Raw genomic sequence first — 19,597 nt, 5'->3', positions numbered from 1 at the left:
TTTCAAGTCCAGAGACTCTTGATTGCCCTCATCTCAGTGCCCGTGCTCTCCTGCAGGCTGTGTTCCTGGTTCTAGCATCCCCTTCCTTTTTTTCCTTCTGCCACTAAACCTCTGTAGTACTCCATTTATTTTATTAGATGTGTTTATTTGGTGTTTCTAGTATCCCCCTTTTAATATACTATAATACAATAACTTCTTATTTGGCAGTGTGTAACCACCCCCCCTCCCTTAGATTGTGTGATTCTTGAAGCAGAGCTTCTCTAATTTACTAGCTGTTCCCTCAAATAGAGCCTAAATTGGAATAACTTCATTGGCTGATTGAAAACAGTTCAGGGATTTCTGGTTACCTGCAGAATGGAGGCTTATTCTATCAAAAATTGCATGTTTTTTTTGAGCCAGGGTCATACTGTGTAACTCAGATTGGACTGGAAGTTGTGATCCTCCCAAGTGCTGGAATTATAGAGGGGTACCATCATGCCAGGCACACAGACTAATTACCCATGACTCTGGTTTCATTTCTCTTGTTAACACCACATCTTTTAAAACCTTTCTGAGTCAAACCAATTGAACCGTAGGACTTTTTATCCTTAATGACACACAGACTTCTTTTACTGCTCTTAGTATAATATCATAAAGTTGTTTTCATTTCTGTTTTCCTGTTGCAGTCTTATGCATTTATAATTATTATTTGTGGAACCTAGTGTCTACTACTTATGCAGTAACCATGTTTTGTGAATCAATAAATGATCGAGTTATATACCTGAGAAAACTGTTTCAGTGATACAGTGCTGTTTTGGAGCTTTATGTTCCTGGTGATTGCTGATGTACTGTCTGTGTTTATATACCAGAAGATTTTTAAAAGATTGAATTTAGTGAGAGACTAATTAATGAATTAGTAGCTGTATTTTTCTAGGTAAAAGTATCTCCATCAGACCTCAAAGTCAGAAAAGGGTAATATAACTTACTATAAGTTGTGTTCAGTGTTCTTTTTTATAGATGGAAATTCCTTAAGAGTAATGTATGCTAATTTCTTTAATAAGTCAACTCATAGTAATACATAGTGAGGACATAAGACATTTTGTACTTATTGAAATATGTACTTTGCTTCCTTTAGAAATAGAGCTCAATTTATATAAATTTACTGATTATAGGGAAATAATACTTCATTCTTCTAACATTAAATTTGCATATTTGTATTATAATCACATAAAATATTTTTTCTTGCCTTTTCAAAGTATTGATGCTACTCATCTTTTTGTTTTATCTAGGAACATAATAAAATGTTTTCTTTATTGATTTGTTTTATGTTTAATAAAATACTATGTATTTAAACTATTTGTAAAATTTATTATGACTGTAGTTTTAATTTTTCCTTTATTAGATAAATTAAAATTCTTTTCAAGTTAAATGTTCACAAGGAAAAATGACCTTTTAAAATTTTTTAAAAATTATTTTGACTAGATATTTTCCTTAACTAAATAAGTACAAGTAACAAATATGTATAATTATGTTTGTATAATGGTGCTTCAGAAATAAATGACTTAATGAATGTTAATTAATATCCCTAAAATGGTAATTTAAGCAGATAGTCCTTTCTGCTGTCAGTCTGAGACTCAATCTAGGTTGTATTTGTTTCCACGTATATATTTAACCACATGTTGATATAGATGTATACTCACTCAGACATTTTTGGGTTTTGCTTTTGATCATCTAGTTTTATAATACTTTCACAGCATGTAGAAATGTCAGTAGCAATTTTACCTTGGTTTTATAGTAAAGGTGATATAGATCTGGGCTACCTTGTTATTGATTAACTTAAAAATTAGTTGTATTCTGTCATTTCAAAAGAAAACCAACTTGTTTTGATTCAGTATATGTTTACTAATCTTTAACATATGGCATTGAAAAATACTTTTAAGATTATGTATTTGAGACTATTAGTAAGTGCCCAGTTCTTTTAAAAATAAAAATTGGATTTTTACATTATAAACTGTACTTGAGCTGGTAATGTGTTGGATGGTAACTAAGTAATGGATTGGGGAATTGGAAAAAAGTAAAATGTCCAAAACAGTTAAAAATAATTTTTTCTCATACATTTTAGCTTGAATTATTTTTGTTCATTATAGTGTTTTCATTTTGTGAGCTTTTCTATGCACATACAAAATGTTTCTCCTCAGGCCCCCTTGTATTTGCTGGTCCTATTTTTATGAACCACCGAGAACAGGCTCTAGCCAGACTCAGATCCCATCCAGCTCAGCTAAAGCATAAACGGGACAAGCACAAAGGTATTTGGTCTTCCTTATCACCTAGGTGGGATGCTCTCCCAACTTCTTCCACTCATTGGGTTTTGTCTCTGGGAAAATGCACAAACTGCCTCTGCTGCTTTGCTTCTGTGGGTGTGCAGCCTGAGGAGAAAGAACATGCTGAAAGTGGTGCTGTCTGTGTGCCTGTGGGTTGCTGTCTCTGTGGTTGTGAGCTGAGGACAGTGGTTACGGTGAATCTCTTTCATTTATTTTCCTAGGTAAAAAAGTGTCATTCCTTTCTCTGTATATCCTTTATCCTTTGCATTTTGATGATCACAGTGTAGCATTTTAGTCCTTTTTAAAATGTTAATATGGTTTAGCATTAACAAAATTGTTAAATACAATATATAAAATATGTTAAGACTGCCAGTGCATTTTTCTCTTATTTTAATGTTAACAGCATACAGGAATATAGAAATACTTGCTATTTGAGGGCCTTATAGACATAGATATAAATAGAGAATAAATAGATGTACTGTTGTTTTCAAAAGAGGTCAGTGTTCTAACCAAAGAGAGAGTCTAGGAGTCACCTTCTACATCATTTATTTCTTAAACAGAGCTCTGAGCTAAGAAAAATAATCCCAAGGCATGCTTATACTTGTTTTTGACAACCAGTTGTAGCTTGGCTAATATCAGTAAATAATTTAGTGAAGGTAATTTTTAATTTATATACACATTTTATCTTGAATTCTAGTATGGGAAACAGGTACACTTCATTAGCTAGTCCAACTTATATTGGGTGTTTTCTAAAATGTCCAAGGCAGAGCTGAAGACAGTTTTAAAAATAGATTCTTCACCCTGTAACTACTGAGCCTTGAACATAGGCTATTCCTGAGATGTGCTGTCAATAAAATACACACAATAGTTTCAAAACTTAGTACTAAAGACATTACGATATATGTTGTAAATAATCATCTTAATTATTTGTAAATGGAATTCTCTTTGTTGTATGTAGAACATAATTAAAATACTTATACTCAAAAAATACATTCTTTATAGGCAAGTTAATAACCATGTATATCTTGGTTTTTTCCCTTAGCCAAGAGACTTTAACCCGTCTTTTAAAAATTACTTTCATCCATGACTGGTAGTGCCAGCTTTATTACGTGCCCATCTCAGATTGTCAGTTTGCCTCTCAAAGCAAAAAAAAACAGACAAAATAAGGAGTTCAAACTTAATATGTAATTAGTGAAGGACATATGTGTTTTAAATGTAATATTTTGTTTTCATTAGGACTGAGTTTGCTTTACTTACTGGGTAATCAAACAATTCATGTATATGTAAATCTATAGAATAGTTTTTAGAATAAATTATGTAGATTGTATTTGTTATTTTCTAGAACCTGTGGTATCAAACTCCACTTTAGTACAGATATTCTTAATCTCTTTTCTCCATAGATGTATGACCAGGATTCTTCTAAGCTTTTACCTAAAGTAGAACAGTCTACATGTCTGTAAATATTAATGTACCACTCACTAATTCTTGTCCACTCACTATGTTAATTGGCTGACTGTTTATTCACTGTCCTGTCCTTTATTACTCTGTATTGACTGTTTTTACTACATTCCACTGTATTTTAATATTTTCCCTTTATATACCTTTTCTTTTTAATATTTGGCCTTTAGTTTATCCACTTAGAAGTTCACTATGCTAGTTGTTATCTTTTGACCTAAGTATTACTGTGAATTGTGTTGCTGGTATAAGTGTAGGATGACAACAGTTAGTTTTCTGTCCTGGGGTTTTTTTAAGGGTTAAAAACTAGATTTATTTGCAGTGCTTCCTAAGATGGAAAGCTGAAGAGTTTATGGCCGGTTGCAAAGAGTCCAGAGATACTCACAACATGACAGGCTTCGATTACAAAACTGGACTGTGTAAAACTGAGCACTGAGTAGAATTCTGTGTAACATATGTAGATTGTTTGAAAATACGATCATAAACTAGCTATCAAAAATGATTCCTGGATTAACATTATCTCCAGCTACTTCTCAAAGTCAGAGAAGTTTTTTGACATGCCATATCTAGTTAGCAAGATCTGAATTATTCTAGAAATAGTCTTGAAATCTATTTTAGAATAACTGGTATGACATTTTGAAGGCATCCTGCTAAGCACCTGGGAATGTTTCCTGCTCTTTCTGTTTGGGAGTGTTATTGAATATATTGGAACTATTATGACCTTTAATTATGTTTCAGTTTTCATACTAAATCTTCCATTTACTCAAACTACATGGATGCTCATCAATTTGTTCATCTCTTTAGCTTCATAAATTTGTTAGTCTCTTTAGCTTCCATGTCTTCATTTTAAAAGCATAAGTAACTTGCAACTTGTATTGCTATAAAGATTATATTGAAAAATGTGACATATGTATATTACCTTTACACATGGAAATTTGCCACGAATGCTAGCCTTAATTACCTCTTTTAACTTCACTCTTTGCTTCCGTTTTAGAATTCTCTTGAATGTACAAAATTTGCAATTCCATCAAGTATGTAAATAGTTTATTTTTAACCAAAGTTTTAAGGTGTCTGATTTGGTGATGGAAAAACAAAACAAAACAAAACAAAACACATGAGCCTTATTTATATTCAAATTTTAAGTTAGTTCTACTGGTTGTGTAATGGATTGATGTTTATTAAATGGTAAAAGAACACCTGTATCGTTGGACTGCTATGTTGATTAAATCAAATAATAATGATAAATATTGATTGAATACTTTATATAAATTACTTTGCTTGATCCTTAAAGAAGTATTGTGAGGTATGCATTGTTGCTGTTTTATATGTGGGAAAGCTAATGCAGAAGGTCCAGTATGTAGTTGCTACATCACTAGCTACGATTCTAATGCAACCAGTTATCCACTGTGACATTCAAAGTTTTGCAATATTTAGCACAAATCAACTACTTAGGATAATGAGGGTGCTACTGCTCTTTATGTTTTATTTAATGTTTTTGCTCAAAGCACTCACTGTATTATTCTGTGATTACTTTTAGGTTTGTATGACTCAGCTTAGCTAAAAAATGCATGGCTTTAGATGTTATAGAGTTACATGTAACTTACAAATATGTTCACAGAAGATAAATACAGTATTTTGTGCCACGATTTCATAGTTTTGCTATCACATGATAGACACAGGTGAACATTGATTAGAAAAAGGCAGTCATGTTCATGCTAAGAGGGCAATTATAAGGTTTTTCAGACTTTTTTTTATAACACAAATTGAAATTCTTTTTTTAAAAATTCAGTTTCTTTTCAAGGTCTGGGGATTTTTTATTGTTTAAGATTTTATTTATTTATTATGTATACAGTCTTCTGCCTGCATGCCAGCAGAGGGTACCAGATGTCATTCAAGGAGGTTGTGAGCCACCATGTGGTTGCTGGGAATTGAACTCAGGACCTCTGGAAGAGCAGTCAGTGCTCTTAACTGCTGAGCCATCTCTCCAGCCCCCCAAAACGAAATTCTTTAGTTGCTCACTAATCTTTTTCTGAGTAATGAACTTGAACCTGTTTGACCTTACTAAGTTTCACTTCCTGATTCTTGATTTGGACCATGTTTTGGCTGGTTATAAGCACTTCTTTTCCAAACTTAAAAAAAATCTAAATTATTATAATTGTATCATTTTTATATCAAGACACAGGTGTATGTTTGTCTGTTTGTGTGTATGTGTATGTGTATGTGTGCGCGCGTGTTATGGCCTGTGTCTTTAAAAAGTCTGCCAGTGACTAAGACTCATTTTTTACTGATACTTGTACAATCATAATATTAAGGCATCGTTTTATATATAGGGTGTTTACAATAACTCTTGACAAAATGTTTCTAAGTAGAATTTTGATACCTCAATAAAATCTTTCATTTTTTATTCATATTTTATTTATTGCATTAGTAGACCTTTAAAATCTTTTCTTCTCTGATGCTATATGTCTTTTGTGGGGTTTGTATTTTTGTTAGCTGTAATTTATGGGAGGAGAAAAATGTTAAAGTCAAGGTAAAAGTTTCTAAGTGGCCAGATACATTCACATAATGTGGAATAATATTTAAAGTGTTTCATTAAGTTTGGCAAAACCATGTGAAATTACTACTGTGATTTTAAATCACACTTGCATTTAATAACTATATTTTTTACAAGTTAGGAGGAAGCTATAGAGCTTCTTTCAATCTACTGTCTGATTAAATAACCTTTGGGAAACACACTCCTTTTTGTGTGACCCCATGGATGTTCCCACCTTCTTCCCAGATGAAAAAGAAGCCTTTAAGTGAGGGATACATTTCGTCTGGACTGAAACTGTTACAAATTTTTTATTTGTTTTTTCCCTCTGGTTTAATAGACAAACCCACATTAGAAAACTTAGCAAAAGAGTTATTATTTTTTATCCTGTTATAGTAAAACCTCTCACTAATTCAGGTGTAGTGTTTGTGATATATTTGAATAAAAAAAATTCAAAGTAATTTCTTCCTCTGAATTTTCAGGGTCATACTTTTAAGGGGAAACCTGTCTAAAATCACTAGCTTTTCAAACCAAGGGCTCAAGAAATGAAGGATTCCTTCAACGTGCCTTCAACCTCTGGGTCCAGCAGTTAATTCTTGTATGTTAAAGGACTTTCATGTTATGGTACATTTTATTGTAACGTTGGCCTGTTTTGAAGTCTAATGTAGGGAAACATTTTCTTCATTGTAGCATTTAATCTGTAATCTATATTGCTCAAAGATAACAAAACTGAACTTTTACTTAAATATTCTGTAATTAATACTTCTTCAGTAAGTCACATGGACCTACCAATTTTATGCCATTCTGAATTAGTGAGGTTTTACTGCCCTAGTGTTAGAAACTATTCACAGTTTTTAAGATGAAGGCCTTTTTTTTTTTCAGAAAAAAGGTTATACTTTAGATCACTTTGTATTAACTAAATATTAATGAAAGTAAATCAGAGTGAATGAAATGAAAATTAAAGAGTCAGTGTTGTTGTATTTAATATTTTTAAATGGGTAGTAAAATACAGAATTTAGAATGTGTGTCTGTAGACTCACATATGTATGCATGTTGCATATACTTGTTTAGTGTTTCTATGCTACAATGAAATGGTTTAGCCCAGTTGACCTGTTGAAATTCCTTCCAGATATTCATTCATACTGTGTGAAAGGAATTTGAATATTGATAACATAAAGGTCATATTTGTTTCAAAAAGCAAGCTGTCTGTCTTATTCACATATTACCAAATTCAGGTTTTACTATTCTGGAGTGTGGATGCTATGGTTAGAATACCATACATTTCTAAATCAAATATAGAAGGCAGTCATTGAAAGAAGCCTAAAGCAAGTTGAGAGCTAAAAATTATAAAAAGAATAAAGATAGAAAAAAAAAGATTTTGTAAGCTGTAGTTAGTAGGGCCAAAAATAAAGCCACAAAGTAGAATACTGAGAGGGAAGGTAAGAGAGGGAAGATGACTGGGACTAAGCCATTGAACTACAGTATCTTGAATAAAGATCTTTGGTCTTTATACATTTTTTTTTTTTTTTTTTAAGTTTAGTTGAGTTCAGCCATTTTGGTGGGCAAAAATGCAAAAGCCTTTCTGAGAGCTGGTTAAGAAATCTGTCAATTCTGAGTCTACTAGGATTTTTGTGACTAGCAAGTACTAACAGTATCACTAAGTAAAATTATTGTTAAATGACTTTGCATGTAGTTATTTTTATGCAAACTAAATTTTCTCATATCAAATTTAGATTTCACATTAAAACTTTATTTCTGTTACTTAATTGTGCATTTTCATTACACAGCTAATTAGCTTACTAGGTTTCATTCATAACCAGATCCTATTTTTATTGGTTTAGTCATATTTATAACAGAAAAAAAAAATATATATATATATCTGTTCAGACTGGCTTCTTTGCAGGTAGCTTCTTGATCTATCACTTCTAACAACAACAGGGTCTTCTTGCTTGTTCCTTTTAACATTTTTCTCTTTTTCTTCCATAGTAAACTGATTTTAAAAATTATAATGAATATGAATAATGGTGTAATCATGAATTATAACATTTTCAGATGGAAGTGGAGATAGAGGGGAAAAGGATGCAAGCAAAATTACAACCTATCCTCCAGGCTCTGTGAGATTTGACTGTGAGCTCCGAGCAGTGCAAGTCAGCTGTGGATTTCACCATTCAGGTAGCAGCTGGAACTTTGGGGTATAACTTCATTTTTACAATTGTGTGTAACTTGCTTATAATTGATAAACAGTACCTGTTGCCTGAACGTCAAGGCACGGTATCTCTCAAGTTGATGAGGTTTTTTGTATTGCAGAATCTCTTAAAAAACAAAACAAACAAAAATAAACAAACAGACCAAAAAAAAAACCCAAAACGATAGCATGATGAAAGAGTACTGTACTTGTCAAGAGATCTAACTTCCGGTTTGTCTGGTGATAAACTTTCTAATTCAGTTCAAGAAATTACTAGCGATGAATAATTCCTGAAGTGCCTTTCAATTCTAAAATCTCATGGCTCTCACAATATATTACCCTATGTTTTGTTAATGCTGAATTACAAATATGTATCTTTAAAATAATAAAATAAATAGATTCTTAGTAAATTACTGGCATTCCATTTAAATAGCTTAGGTTACACTATTCATCCTTTATAAAATTAAGTCAGCATGTTTTCTTATGTGATAAAACATTGGCAAACCTTAGGTTCTATTTTGTTGATGTATATAATTGTGTAGAATCCCACCCTACTTGCTTGCCTCTAAATGTTCTAGATATTAGGAATAGAATTTTTTGTGCTTACCCATTATTAAGATAAACCAACATATGTCACTAATAATGTTATTTAATAGTACTTGTAAGAGTTTTAGTGTGTATTATGAGAAGCACACATTTTATCATCTGTAAAATACTCTACGGAACTAAAAATGTAAATTTTTTATTAAATGTAGAAATTTGCAAGCCACTCTTGCCAAATTTTTATATTGACTATTTTTTGGGACAAGATGTTACTGTGTACTCCTGGCTGGCCTAGAATTTACTATGTAGATGAGGCTGGCCTCAAATTCACACAAGTCCAACTGCCTCTCCCTCCCAAAGACTGGGATTCAAGGTGTACATCACCTCACCTTGCTTATCTGTTTTTAAATTTCAATTTTTATTTTCCTGAGATTATTTTGTTTTCCGCGACAGGGTTTCTCTGTATTGCTTTGGAGCCTGTCCTGAAACTCACTCTGTAAACCAGGCTGGCCTGGAACTCACAGAGATCCGTCTGCCTCTGCCTGGGATTAAAAGCATATGCCACCAATGCCCGGCATATTTTCTTGAGAATTTTATGCAATGTATTTTGATCAGATTCACTCACATTCCCTATTCCCTAACTTCCCAGATCCATACTTACCTCTCTCCCCACCCTCTCTCTCTTTCTCTTTTTTTAACCTACTAAGTCCATTTTGTATTGCCCAGAGACTCTTCGTGTGGGACCTGCCCTGAAGTCTAGTTGACTTACCAGGGTTTACATCCTTAAATAAAATGCCTCTCCCTCTCCTATTAGCTATCAAATGCTAATAGCTCATCCACTTGTTCTGTGACTTCATGCCCACCTCCCCTGCTCCAGGTTGAGATTTTGTCTGTTGTGGCCTTGTGTATCTTGGTCATACTGTCACATTCCATTTGTACATATGCTCTTTTGTGTCTAGAAAATACTGTTTTCTTATAGTCATCCTATAGTAGGAAATTACCAATACGGAGTCAGGTAGAAATATAAGGGTATTTAATAGGGAAAAGCCTTACTTACAGAGCGAACCAGCCAGCCGGTCGTAGTCTGTACAGCAAGAAGCAAAGAGAAACTGAAACCGAAACTCAGACCCCCTATTCACTCTCACCACGCCCTCACAAGCCTGCCCAGGTACTCCTGTAGCCAGCCCCTAAGAAGGCGTGGCTACAGCTTCCCCTACAGTCATCCATCATCTCTGGCTTTTACAATCTTTCTGCCCCTTGTCTATGAACATCTGAGCATTGTGGGAACGGGTAATATATTGATGTCCCATTTAGGACTGAGTACTCTGAAGTCTTTATTCTCTGCAGGATGGCCTGTTGTGGGTCTTTTTACTAACTGCCATCTACTACAGAAGTTGAAAGATGCCCTAATCTATGAGTGTAGCCATAAATCATTGGGATTTATTTTTTTTAAATTATGTCCATTTAGCATAATAGTAGTAGGGTTTCCCTTGTGGTCTATGATCTGTCTAGCCTCAGATTGGCCCTGTTAAGGTGTCAGATGTGGTTTCTATTTCATGAGTGGGTCTTAAATACAATCAGAAAATAGTTGGTTACTTGAAAAACATCCATGCCATTATTACACCAGTAGGATTATCTTGTCAAGATAGTCATTGTTGTAGCTCATATGGTTCTAAACTGGGTAACAATGATAATTACTTTCTCTTTGGGTAGCTTGCATATAGCAATTTGAAAGCTAATAGGGATGAAGCTTCAAGAAGAAGTCTTCCTTGATTTTTCCTTTTTTATAGTTCAAGTATATAGTATGTGGAAGTATGCACTAGGGTTTAACTGTAAAGTTTTAGATATGAACTAAGAGAATTTCTAATAGCTTATAATATTTAGAGGGGCTTTATGGGACCATTATGGACAACAACTCAAAAAGAAACAACTCATTCCTGGCACTGTGTTGTTTGGTTTTGTTGTTGTTGTTATTATTACCAGCATGTGTTGTCTAGTTGTGATATTGTCCCACCATTGTAGGGTAGTTGGATTTAAACTCTTAGGAAGAAGTTTCAAAGCTTGTCATGTGAGTTATCCCTCCCCATCGTCTTTGCTTTATACTGCCCTCCCATCACTCATCCATTTAACCCTTCTTATTGTCTATTTGTAATGACTATAGATTTAGCAGTGAGTATTATACTGCTGTCATTATTGAGATAATACAAATATAACATGCTTATACAAAACTATAAAACTGTTGGTTTCAGTGGTTTTGATGGAAAATGGAGACGTCTACACATTTGGATATGGGCAGCATGGCCAGCTGGGACACGGGGATGTCAATTCCAGGTACTGACCAACTTTATTTTTATATAGTGTATTCTTTTTTCCCATGTCCCTTTCTTTCCCACCATTTTGTTTGTGTGTTTGTGTGTGTGTGCATGTGTGGTTGTGTATGTGTACATTGAAATAGCGCATACTGCTTTTCCAAACATAGCCCAAGAATTACTGGTGGTTCTTGATTTTGTGGTTGAGTGCTTATGTGAGGTAGTTTATTTTATAGTTTAGCAAGAATAGTTGATAGGCATTTTATGCATTTTAGGTATAAGAGTGACTAGACCTACTACAAAAATCCATATTCTTTATTTATTTCACAAGCTCCACATGGCAATAGAGAAGGTAGTGAACATAACATGTTATCCACAGATATCATTTAAAGCTGTAAGTCAGCTCTATGCCCTTGCAGTAGGTTATCTTGAAGAGAAATCCAAGTTGTTTATGTCTTCAGAGGATGGACTTATTTATCATATCTGGTCAGACTTAACTCAGCAGTTGAGTTTGCAGAAGAACCTAATTTCCATCCTGCCTCATTTAAACTCCACAGTTTTCATTGTGTTAACTCACACACTGCCATGCCATGCATGCGATAGAAGCCAATGATTCTGTAAGGTGTGTTGAGAATAAGTCAGCGCTTGTTCTGTTTCTCATTGAATACTTATCACATATAAAGTTTATTAGCACAGTTAACAATGGTTGTTGTTATTATTTAAACTGATAATCACACTGAAGTTGTATGAAAGAAAGGGCTTTGAATTAGACATGATAAAGCCTCAGTTGTGTGGTGCAAAAGGGCACGTTTTGAAAAGTCAGACTTTGTGCTTAAATGTCATTCTGCAAATAAATACTTGTGAAACACTGTATTAGAAAAAGAAACAGTGAGTTAAGCTGTGGTGGAGCACACTGTTAATCCCTGGATTTGAGAGGCAGAGGCAGGCAGATGTCAGTGAGTTCAAAGCCTGCCTGGTCTACAGAGAGAGTGAGTTCCAGGGCAGCCAGGGCTACACAGAGAAGCCCTGTCTCAAAACAAAAACAAAAACAAAAAACAAAACAAAAAAAAAAAAAAGAAAAGGAAGAACGAAAGCAAGAGAAATAGTAATAATCACAACCATACTCCGATTCCAGCCCTCTGGTTATTTTAATTTTTGTGCAAATGTGAAAACGGAACAGTATAAAAAAGATCCCTGTCATACTTTGGTGAGAAGAAAAGTATGTTGAAATATTGTTCTTATCAGCTTTGAAAATGAAGAGGCTACCTAAAATTCCGATCTGTTTTTTAATTATTCCGGTCAGCACTATCCATTCATTTGTAGTGAGTTCCTCAGATAGCAAAACCACAATAATATGCCTAGTCTTTGGATAGCTCAAATTTATCATCTTCAGAAAATATAACTTTTGATGTTGAAACAAATTTTTTTTAAATTCAACTCTAGTGAAATTTATTTTTTAATATTTTAAAAATGTATTATTTATTTTGTATGGGTGTTTTATATGCATGTGTGTCTGTGTATCACGTGCATGTCTGGTCCGTCCAGAGAAAAAGAAAGGGAGTTACATCTGGTTGTGATCCACCATGTGAGTTCTGGGATAGAATCCAGGTCCTCTGCCATCTCCAGCCCCATAGGGATATGTTTTAATTTCTTAAAATTGTTCTTTTCTAACATGAAGAGTTTTACTCATGCTTTCATTTTAGTGTGTATCTGAAAGACTCATAACATGTTGCAGGGTAAAAACCCTGAGCTGATTTCAGTCTTGAAATCCTACCAATTCCTGAATTTGCCCCATGCTTGGGGCTTAAAAACCTACACCATTCCCTGAGTTTGAAATCACACCAATCCTTGAGCTCACCTCAAGCTCAGAACTTGAAATTCTGCCAGTCCCTACCCTAGAAATCCCCACTGTGGAAAGCTCTTCCCCCAGGAAACCCTGTTTAAGCCAGCCTCCCTTCAGCTCTCTGCTGCTTCTCTTTGAGCAGGGGCAGCCACCCTCCTGTGTTTTTCCCAATAAATTTTTGTGTGAGGTTTGTTGAGCAGTGTGCCTTTGTAGTGTTCTTTGGATCCCAGTTGCCAAGGTACCTTTCCTCTCAGCTCTAACACACACATGGGGCTTTGACAGAGCTAAACAGCATAGTCTGCCTACGTGACATCCCAGTGAATTAGAAATTCATCCTGACCACTTCTGTCTTATTCTGCCTTGTTTTGACCTGGAACCATGTGTGACTTCAAGAGATGCTATTTAATTTGGAAAAGAGTTCATCACTTATTTGGAGGGATAATCCTCAATAATAATCCACAAGAAACAAAACCAGTGTAGCACACATATTGATTACCACAAAAGCAAAGGATGTTTAGATGTTTGGTTCAATTAAGGTGTATATGTGGATGTATTTTTAAAGGTTTCTAGTAACCATGTACACATTATTAGCACTTATTAAAATATGTGGACTAATATAATGAAACTATTATAGTGTCTATAATGATAAGATATAGAGGAGATATTAATATTCCCTTTCATGTGTCATTTTGTCAGTTTTCAGGTTAGGTCTTGATCTTCTTTTTTAGCACTTGGTAGCTGTATGATCTTAGTCAAGTTTCTTAGCCTTATGCTTCAGGTTTTTCCTTTGTTAAATAGGATTAAGTGTACATACCTCAGATGTGCGTGTGAGAATTCAGAGATGAGGTAGGTCACATTCTTAGCATGAAACCTAGCCGGTAGCATGTGCTAAATAAATGCTAAAAATTGATGACTTTTAATAGTTTATCTGTTTTAAACAGTAGCCCATAGTAGAGGCAAACCTGATTTTATTGGCTCAGTTGTTTTTTTACTACACTAATCCCCCTCTTGGTGCTTTTTGAAAATGGATGTCCAAAGGCTTATAAGGCTTTCATGCATTTATTCCTGAAATGGGTCTATTAAGATTTTAACATTTTAAATTTGTTTTGTTCATTGTGTTCCTAAGTTTTTGAATTCCAAGTTAATTTACCATTCTCTGTAAACTTAAAGCCAGAACTTGGGTACTGTGTAGTTCTGGTACTTTAAAATAAGATAATGTTTCTGAGTTTTGTCTTTTGCTTCTTGTCCTTGTACCCCAAAACACTATTTGGTCATAGCATCTGAAAGTATATAGACAAGGTTCACATCCTTGCCTCATCATTTCCTACAGTTGATATGATTGTAATTTCTCTGAGTGTTAGTTTTCAGGCCCTGTGTAACACTGCAGAATCTGTGTAGTAAATGTAAAGCGCATGGAATGAACACATACACATACACAGATGTAATTTTTATTCTCTGTTCTTCCCCTCCTTTTCAAATAATTTAGTAAATGAACCCATGAGTATCATGGGAAAAGTTAAGAGAACTTTTCAGAGATCTGCAGTTAATGTTTGGAGACATCTTGAAGTCTTCAGATCTGACAATACACTTATTGTAGAACTCAATGATAGCATTTTGTATGTAAGTACTCTATAAATTTTAACAGTTCTAGGGAATCTCCCTTTAGTTCTTGTGAGATCTGAACTGATGTATCCATGGAGATATCAATTCACAGTACATACTTCTGAAGTGGCAATAGTTCATTTGCCCAAACTCGCTGTCTTCAGAATTGAGAATCACTTGTCTTTTCACTGTTCTTCCTATCCATATTACTGCATTCTCTAGTTGAAAAACAAACAACCAACAAATGCCTGCTTCATTTATTTATTTATCCTTTATTTATTTATTTTTATTTGTTTATATTATTTGAGACATGGCTTTCCCTTCCTTTTTTATTGCCTGCCTATGTGTAATAACTGTTATTCATTGAAAATTCAGTGTAACTCAGTGTTCTTAATATTTAGTTTTATTATGGTAATAAGTCACTTCAGTTTAGTGTAATGGTCCTATATAGTTTTTTTAATCTTTAATACTCATAACATACACATTTCTCTCTATATATATATTTTCATAAAAATTCAATTTTGACATATGTATTTAACTACTTTATGAGTATATATACCATACATCTATATAGATGTTTCACTACATATGTGTAGACACACATACACGACCTTGAATTTATCAGTGCTGTATTTCCTGCAGCCCTCTCTACTCTTAGTCTTTTTTACTTTTCACCAGTATGCTGCATAAATGCATCAGTCTCCTATGTTTGTCATAGCTGTGTTTAAGGATCTGTAAAGAATTACGTCACCATATCTGTATGGATGGACATCATTTCAGATTCAGCGTGTGTCTCTACAGTGGGCATAATTCTGCTTTTGTGTGGCTTTATTGTTATTTGTTTTGTTTTTTAATACTTTAATACTTGATAGACATTCTTGTCAGGAAAAAAATAAAACTTCTGTAGTCTGTTGCAGGTAAACCCAAAAACTTATTTACAAGCTACAGTTTTTTGCTTTTGTTTTTGTTTTGTTTTGTTTTGCTTTTTTAGATTTCATGAAGTTCAGCAATGATCTTCCTAGAAATCCTATTGGTCTGTCTCAAAACTCCATTCTTTCAATCCGAATCTTGGATTATCTGTTTCCCATCACCACCAACTGAGCAAATTATCTAATTTTGAATTATTCTGTTCACCAGTTCCTTCTCTCCGCACATGGTCTGAATAATCACAATAAAAATAAAATAGAAACAGCGGAAATTTTTCTGCCCACTAACTGTATAGCCCTCCTTTCAACTCTTATCATCCCTGTCATTTCCTTATACAGTGAGAGAGAGAGGTGTGCTCTCATCGTTCCTTGGAACCTCTGTCTAGGCATTTCTTTAGAGTCTGTGTGCAGTTCTGTTTCCTCTTCCTCTGACTCCCGAAGTCTATTTATCTACTTTAATGCTTTCATACTGCCTCAGATCTTTTATTGTAAGTGGAACAAGCCTATTCTTCAACTGCCTTTTGGTTTTTAGCTGTTGGCTTTCTTTGTCTTTTTCTTTTATTACTGGTGTTCTTGAAGGGGTTTGCCCCTTCTCTGAGAACTCATGTCTGCTGCAGTGCCTTGCTTGCTCCTACCTACTTGGTGGCTCCCTGTTTTCCTAGAGTGCTGGCATGTACACTGTTTGTCCTCTTGAGATTCTCTTTCAGGGCTCTTCTCACTCTCCTTTTCCAAGAATTCTTCTTCTGTCCCCCTTTGTACCCCAAAACCTCTTCATTCTGCTCTGTAATAAGCTGTAACAAGTGAATGTTTCTACCATCTACTTTGTTGCTTCTTTTCCCCACACTTAATCATTTCCCAAGGCTGAGGATTATGCAATCAGTTATTACATCTAGGCTTGATTGAATTTCTGTTAAGACATCACATGCCATTGAATTCACAAGGTTAGCAGATTTCTCCTGTTAAAATAAAGGTAATGGCTGCATATCTGAAAAATTGAAATTGTATTCCTTGTATAGCTGTCAGATATGCCCATCTTTTCATACCTCATTATTTCTAGATCATATTTTTATCATACGATAAACTTACTCTAACTTCTGTTTCTAGTTGGCAGCCTTGCTCTCTTCCAAGTCAGTTTTAATTGTATTCTAATTTAAGTGGACATATTTTACATAATTAAAGAAAATCAAAGTATAATTTGCTCTCAGACACAAAGCTTTCTTACTGTGTGTGTTTTTCTTTTGTAATGAGTATTTTTCCAGTTACAGATGACATTTATGAAAAACGGTTAATAACGTGTGCCAGGCATGGATACAGACAGTTCCTGATTATTTCCTGGAGTCACATGGGACAGATGCAGTTTCTTACTATTCTCTGTATTGTAGAAGAAAAACTGAAACAAATGAATGACTTGGTCAATGGCCTGGTCTCTTGCCATGAATGGAGTAGGACAATCCTGGGCTGTCTACTTCTAGATCCTGAGCTTTAGCTACATACTAGCTCTTCAGTGTGCATGTTCTGAGTGCTTAACCACTGCATTAAAATCAGGATTATATCATCTTGCTAAAAATTAGAACAGAAGATTATAAAATTAATTATTTCATCTGATTCCTCAATTGAATTCCTGTTACTTAGCTGCTAAGCCAGTGCACAGGCTTAGCAGAGTTCCCCTGTTAAAGTTAGTCCCAGTATTTCATGTGTTCATGATTAGGGTGGTGAACTTCAAGAGTCTTTTTGTTGACCTCCTTAAAGTCATTGTCCGTTTACCTAGTATCTAACATAGAGGCAGGTGTAGAACACCTAATAAGTGATTGCCGAATGCTCCTAGTAGTGCCTTACCATTTCAATTCCTTATTTTACTGTTTATTCATTGTTTTATATTTCAGTTAACTCTTGTAAGAAATTGACTTATTATTTTCTTTTTTAAACCTAGGGGATGCCCCACTCTTGTTCAAGCCTTGCCAGGCCCTAGCACACAAGTCACTGCCGGCAGCAACCACACGGCAGTCCTTTTAATGGATGGACAGGTCTTCACATTTGGAAGTTTTTCTGTAAGGAATTTTTCAAACATTAATAATGTTGTATTATACAATTGCCTTATAATTTGTTACAGTATCTATTTTTCTGGTTCTAGTAAAATTCTTGTATTAAGATAATTGCATATGCGCCGGGCATTGGTGGCACACACCTTTAATCCCAGCACTCGAAAGGCAGAGGTAGGCAGATCTCTCTGAGTTCGAGGCCAGCCTGGTCTCCAGAGTGATTGCCAGGATACGCTCCAAAGCTACACAGAGAAACCCTGTCTCGAAAAAAACCAAAAAAAAAAAAAAAAAAAGATAATTGCATATGCATATTTCTTGCCTACCCAACACACACAGAACCTGAGTGATAGACTTTCACGTATTTTTCATCTCTAGTTCAGCATTAGAACTTATTAAATTTAGTAGCTGTGTTAGAATTGGACGTGGTTATTGCAAATCAAAGATTTTAAACAGTCAATGGAGCCGATTCTGCCATTTGAAAGGCTATTTCTCATTTAATTTGTAACAAAATAATTTTCTGAACATTAAGAACTATTTCTACTTTAGAATTTTTTGAAACTTTAGATTTTAAATTAGTTTGTTTAAAATAATACTTTCTTATTGCTGCTTGTCCAGTTGCCTAAGATCAAGTACAAAATCATTTTTCTTTGTCCTCTCTTTTTGTTGGTCTGTTTCCCTCTTTGTCTTTGCCAAAATTGAAAAAACTGCAAGTGCTGTGAGGGTTTTATATAGTTTTATGCAGTGGATATCAAGGAAAGTCTTCCTAGGATTGACTATTAGTAAGTTTGTACCGTGTGATGTGGGTGACTGTCCTGGACTCACCAGTTTATGTCTTTTTAAGTGCATGCGTATGTTTGTCTGCATTCATGTGTGGGTGCATGTATATATGAGGTGTGCGTGCCAGGACATGTGTGAAGGCTAGAGGACAACCTCGAGTATTGTTCCTCAGGAGGAATCATTAAAATGGAAAAGGCTTATAGTCAATTGCAACAGGAAAGATTTGGTGCTGTTAACTGTCAAGGCCTGACCCATTTACGGTTTTTCTATTAAGGGTCTGGGTTTGTCTGTTGGAGGTGCACCTGGTTATATAGTTATATAGATTAGTCACCTGGTTATATCGTTATATAGATGAGTCACCTGGTTATATCGTTATATAGATGAGTCACCTGGTTATATTGTTATATAGATGAGTCACCTGGTTATATCGTTATATAGATGAGTCACCTGGTTATATCGTTATATAGATGAGTCACCTGGTTATATCGTTATATAGATGAGTCACCTGGTTATATCGTTATATAGATGAGTCACCTGGTTATATCGTTATATAGATGAGTCACCTGGTTATATCGTTATATAGATGAGTCACCTGGTTATATCGTTATATAGATGAGTCACCTGGTTATATCGTTATATAGATGAGTCACCTGGTTATATCGTTATATAGATGAGTCACCTGGTTATATCGTTATATAGATTAATCACCTGGTTATATCGTTATATAGATGAGTCACCTGGTTATATAGTTATATAGATTAGTCACCTCACCTTTCTTTTGTTTTCCTTCCTCTTCTTCCTCATCTTCTCCCTTCTCTTCCTCCTCCCTCTTTTTTTTTTTTTTTTTTTTTTTTTGTGGAGACAGGATGATACAGTAAAGCCCTGACTAGCCTAGAGCTCTCTATGTAGATCAGACTGGCCACTAACTCACAGAGATTGACCTGCCTCAGCCTCCACTCCCGAGTGCTGAGAGGAAAGGCATATGCCACCATGCCCCGCTGTGACATTTACTTTTCAATCAGTGTGTCATCTCAGCTCATGGAATAGTGCTACTCCACATGGGATGTGTGTCAATCAGCTCATGGAAT

General features: G+C 34.7%; 1 protein-coding gene across 1 annotated transcript in view; it reads left to right on the top strand.

Annotated features, from left to right (window-relative positions):
* The window catches only part of Mycbp2 (MYC binding protein 2), a 209,237-nt gene that overhangs the window by 63,039 nt on the left and 126,601 nt on the right, over positions 1-19,597 (top strand). The window contains 4 exon segments of the mRNA XM_027393984.2: positions 2,178-2,285; positions 8,338-8,457; positions 11,263-11,344; positions 17,624-17,741. Coding sequence (XP_027249785.2) covers positions 2,178-2,285; positions 8,338-8,457; positions 11,263-11,344; positions 17,624-17,741 — 428 coding nt within the window.

The sequence above is a fragment of the Cricetulus griseus genome, assembly GCF_003668045.3.
Source record: "Cricetulus griseus strain 17A/GY chromosome 1 unlocalized genomic scaffold, alternate assembly CriGri-PICRH-1.0 chr1_1, whole genome shotgun sequence".
NCBI lineage: Eukaryota > Metazoa > Chordata > Mammalia > Rodentia > Cricetidae > Cricetulus > Cricetulus griseus.
The sequence above is the reverse complement of the archived record's forward strand: the minus strand, read 5'-3'. Positions and strand labels throughout refer to the sequence as shown.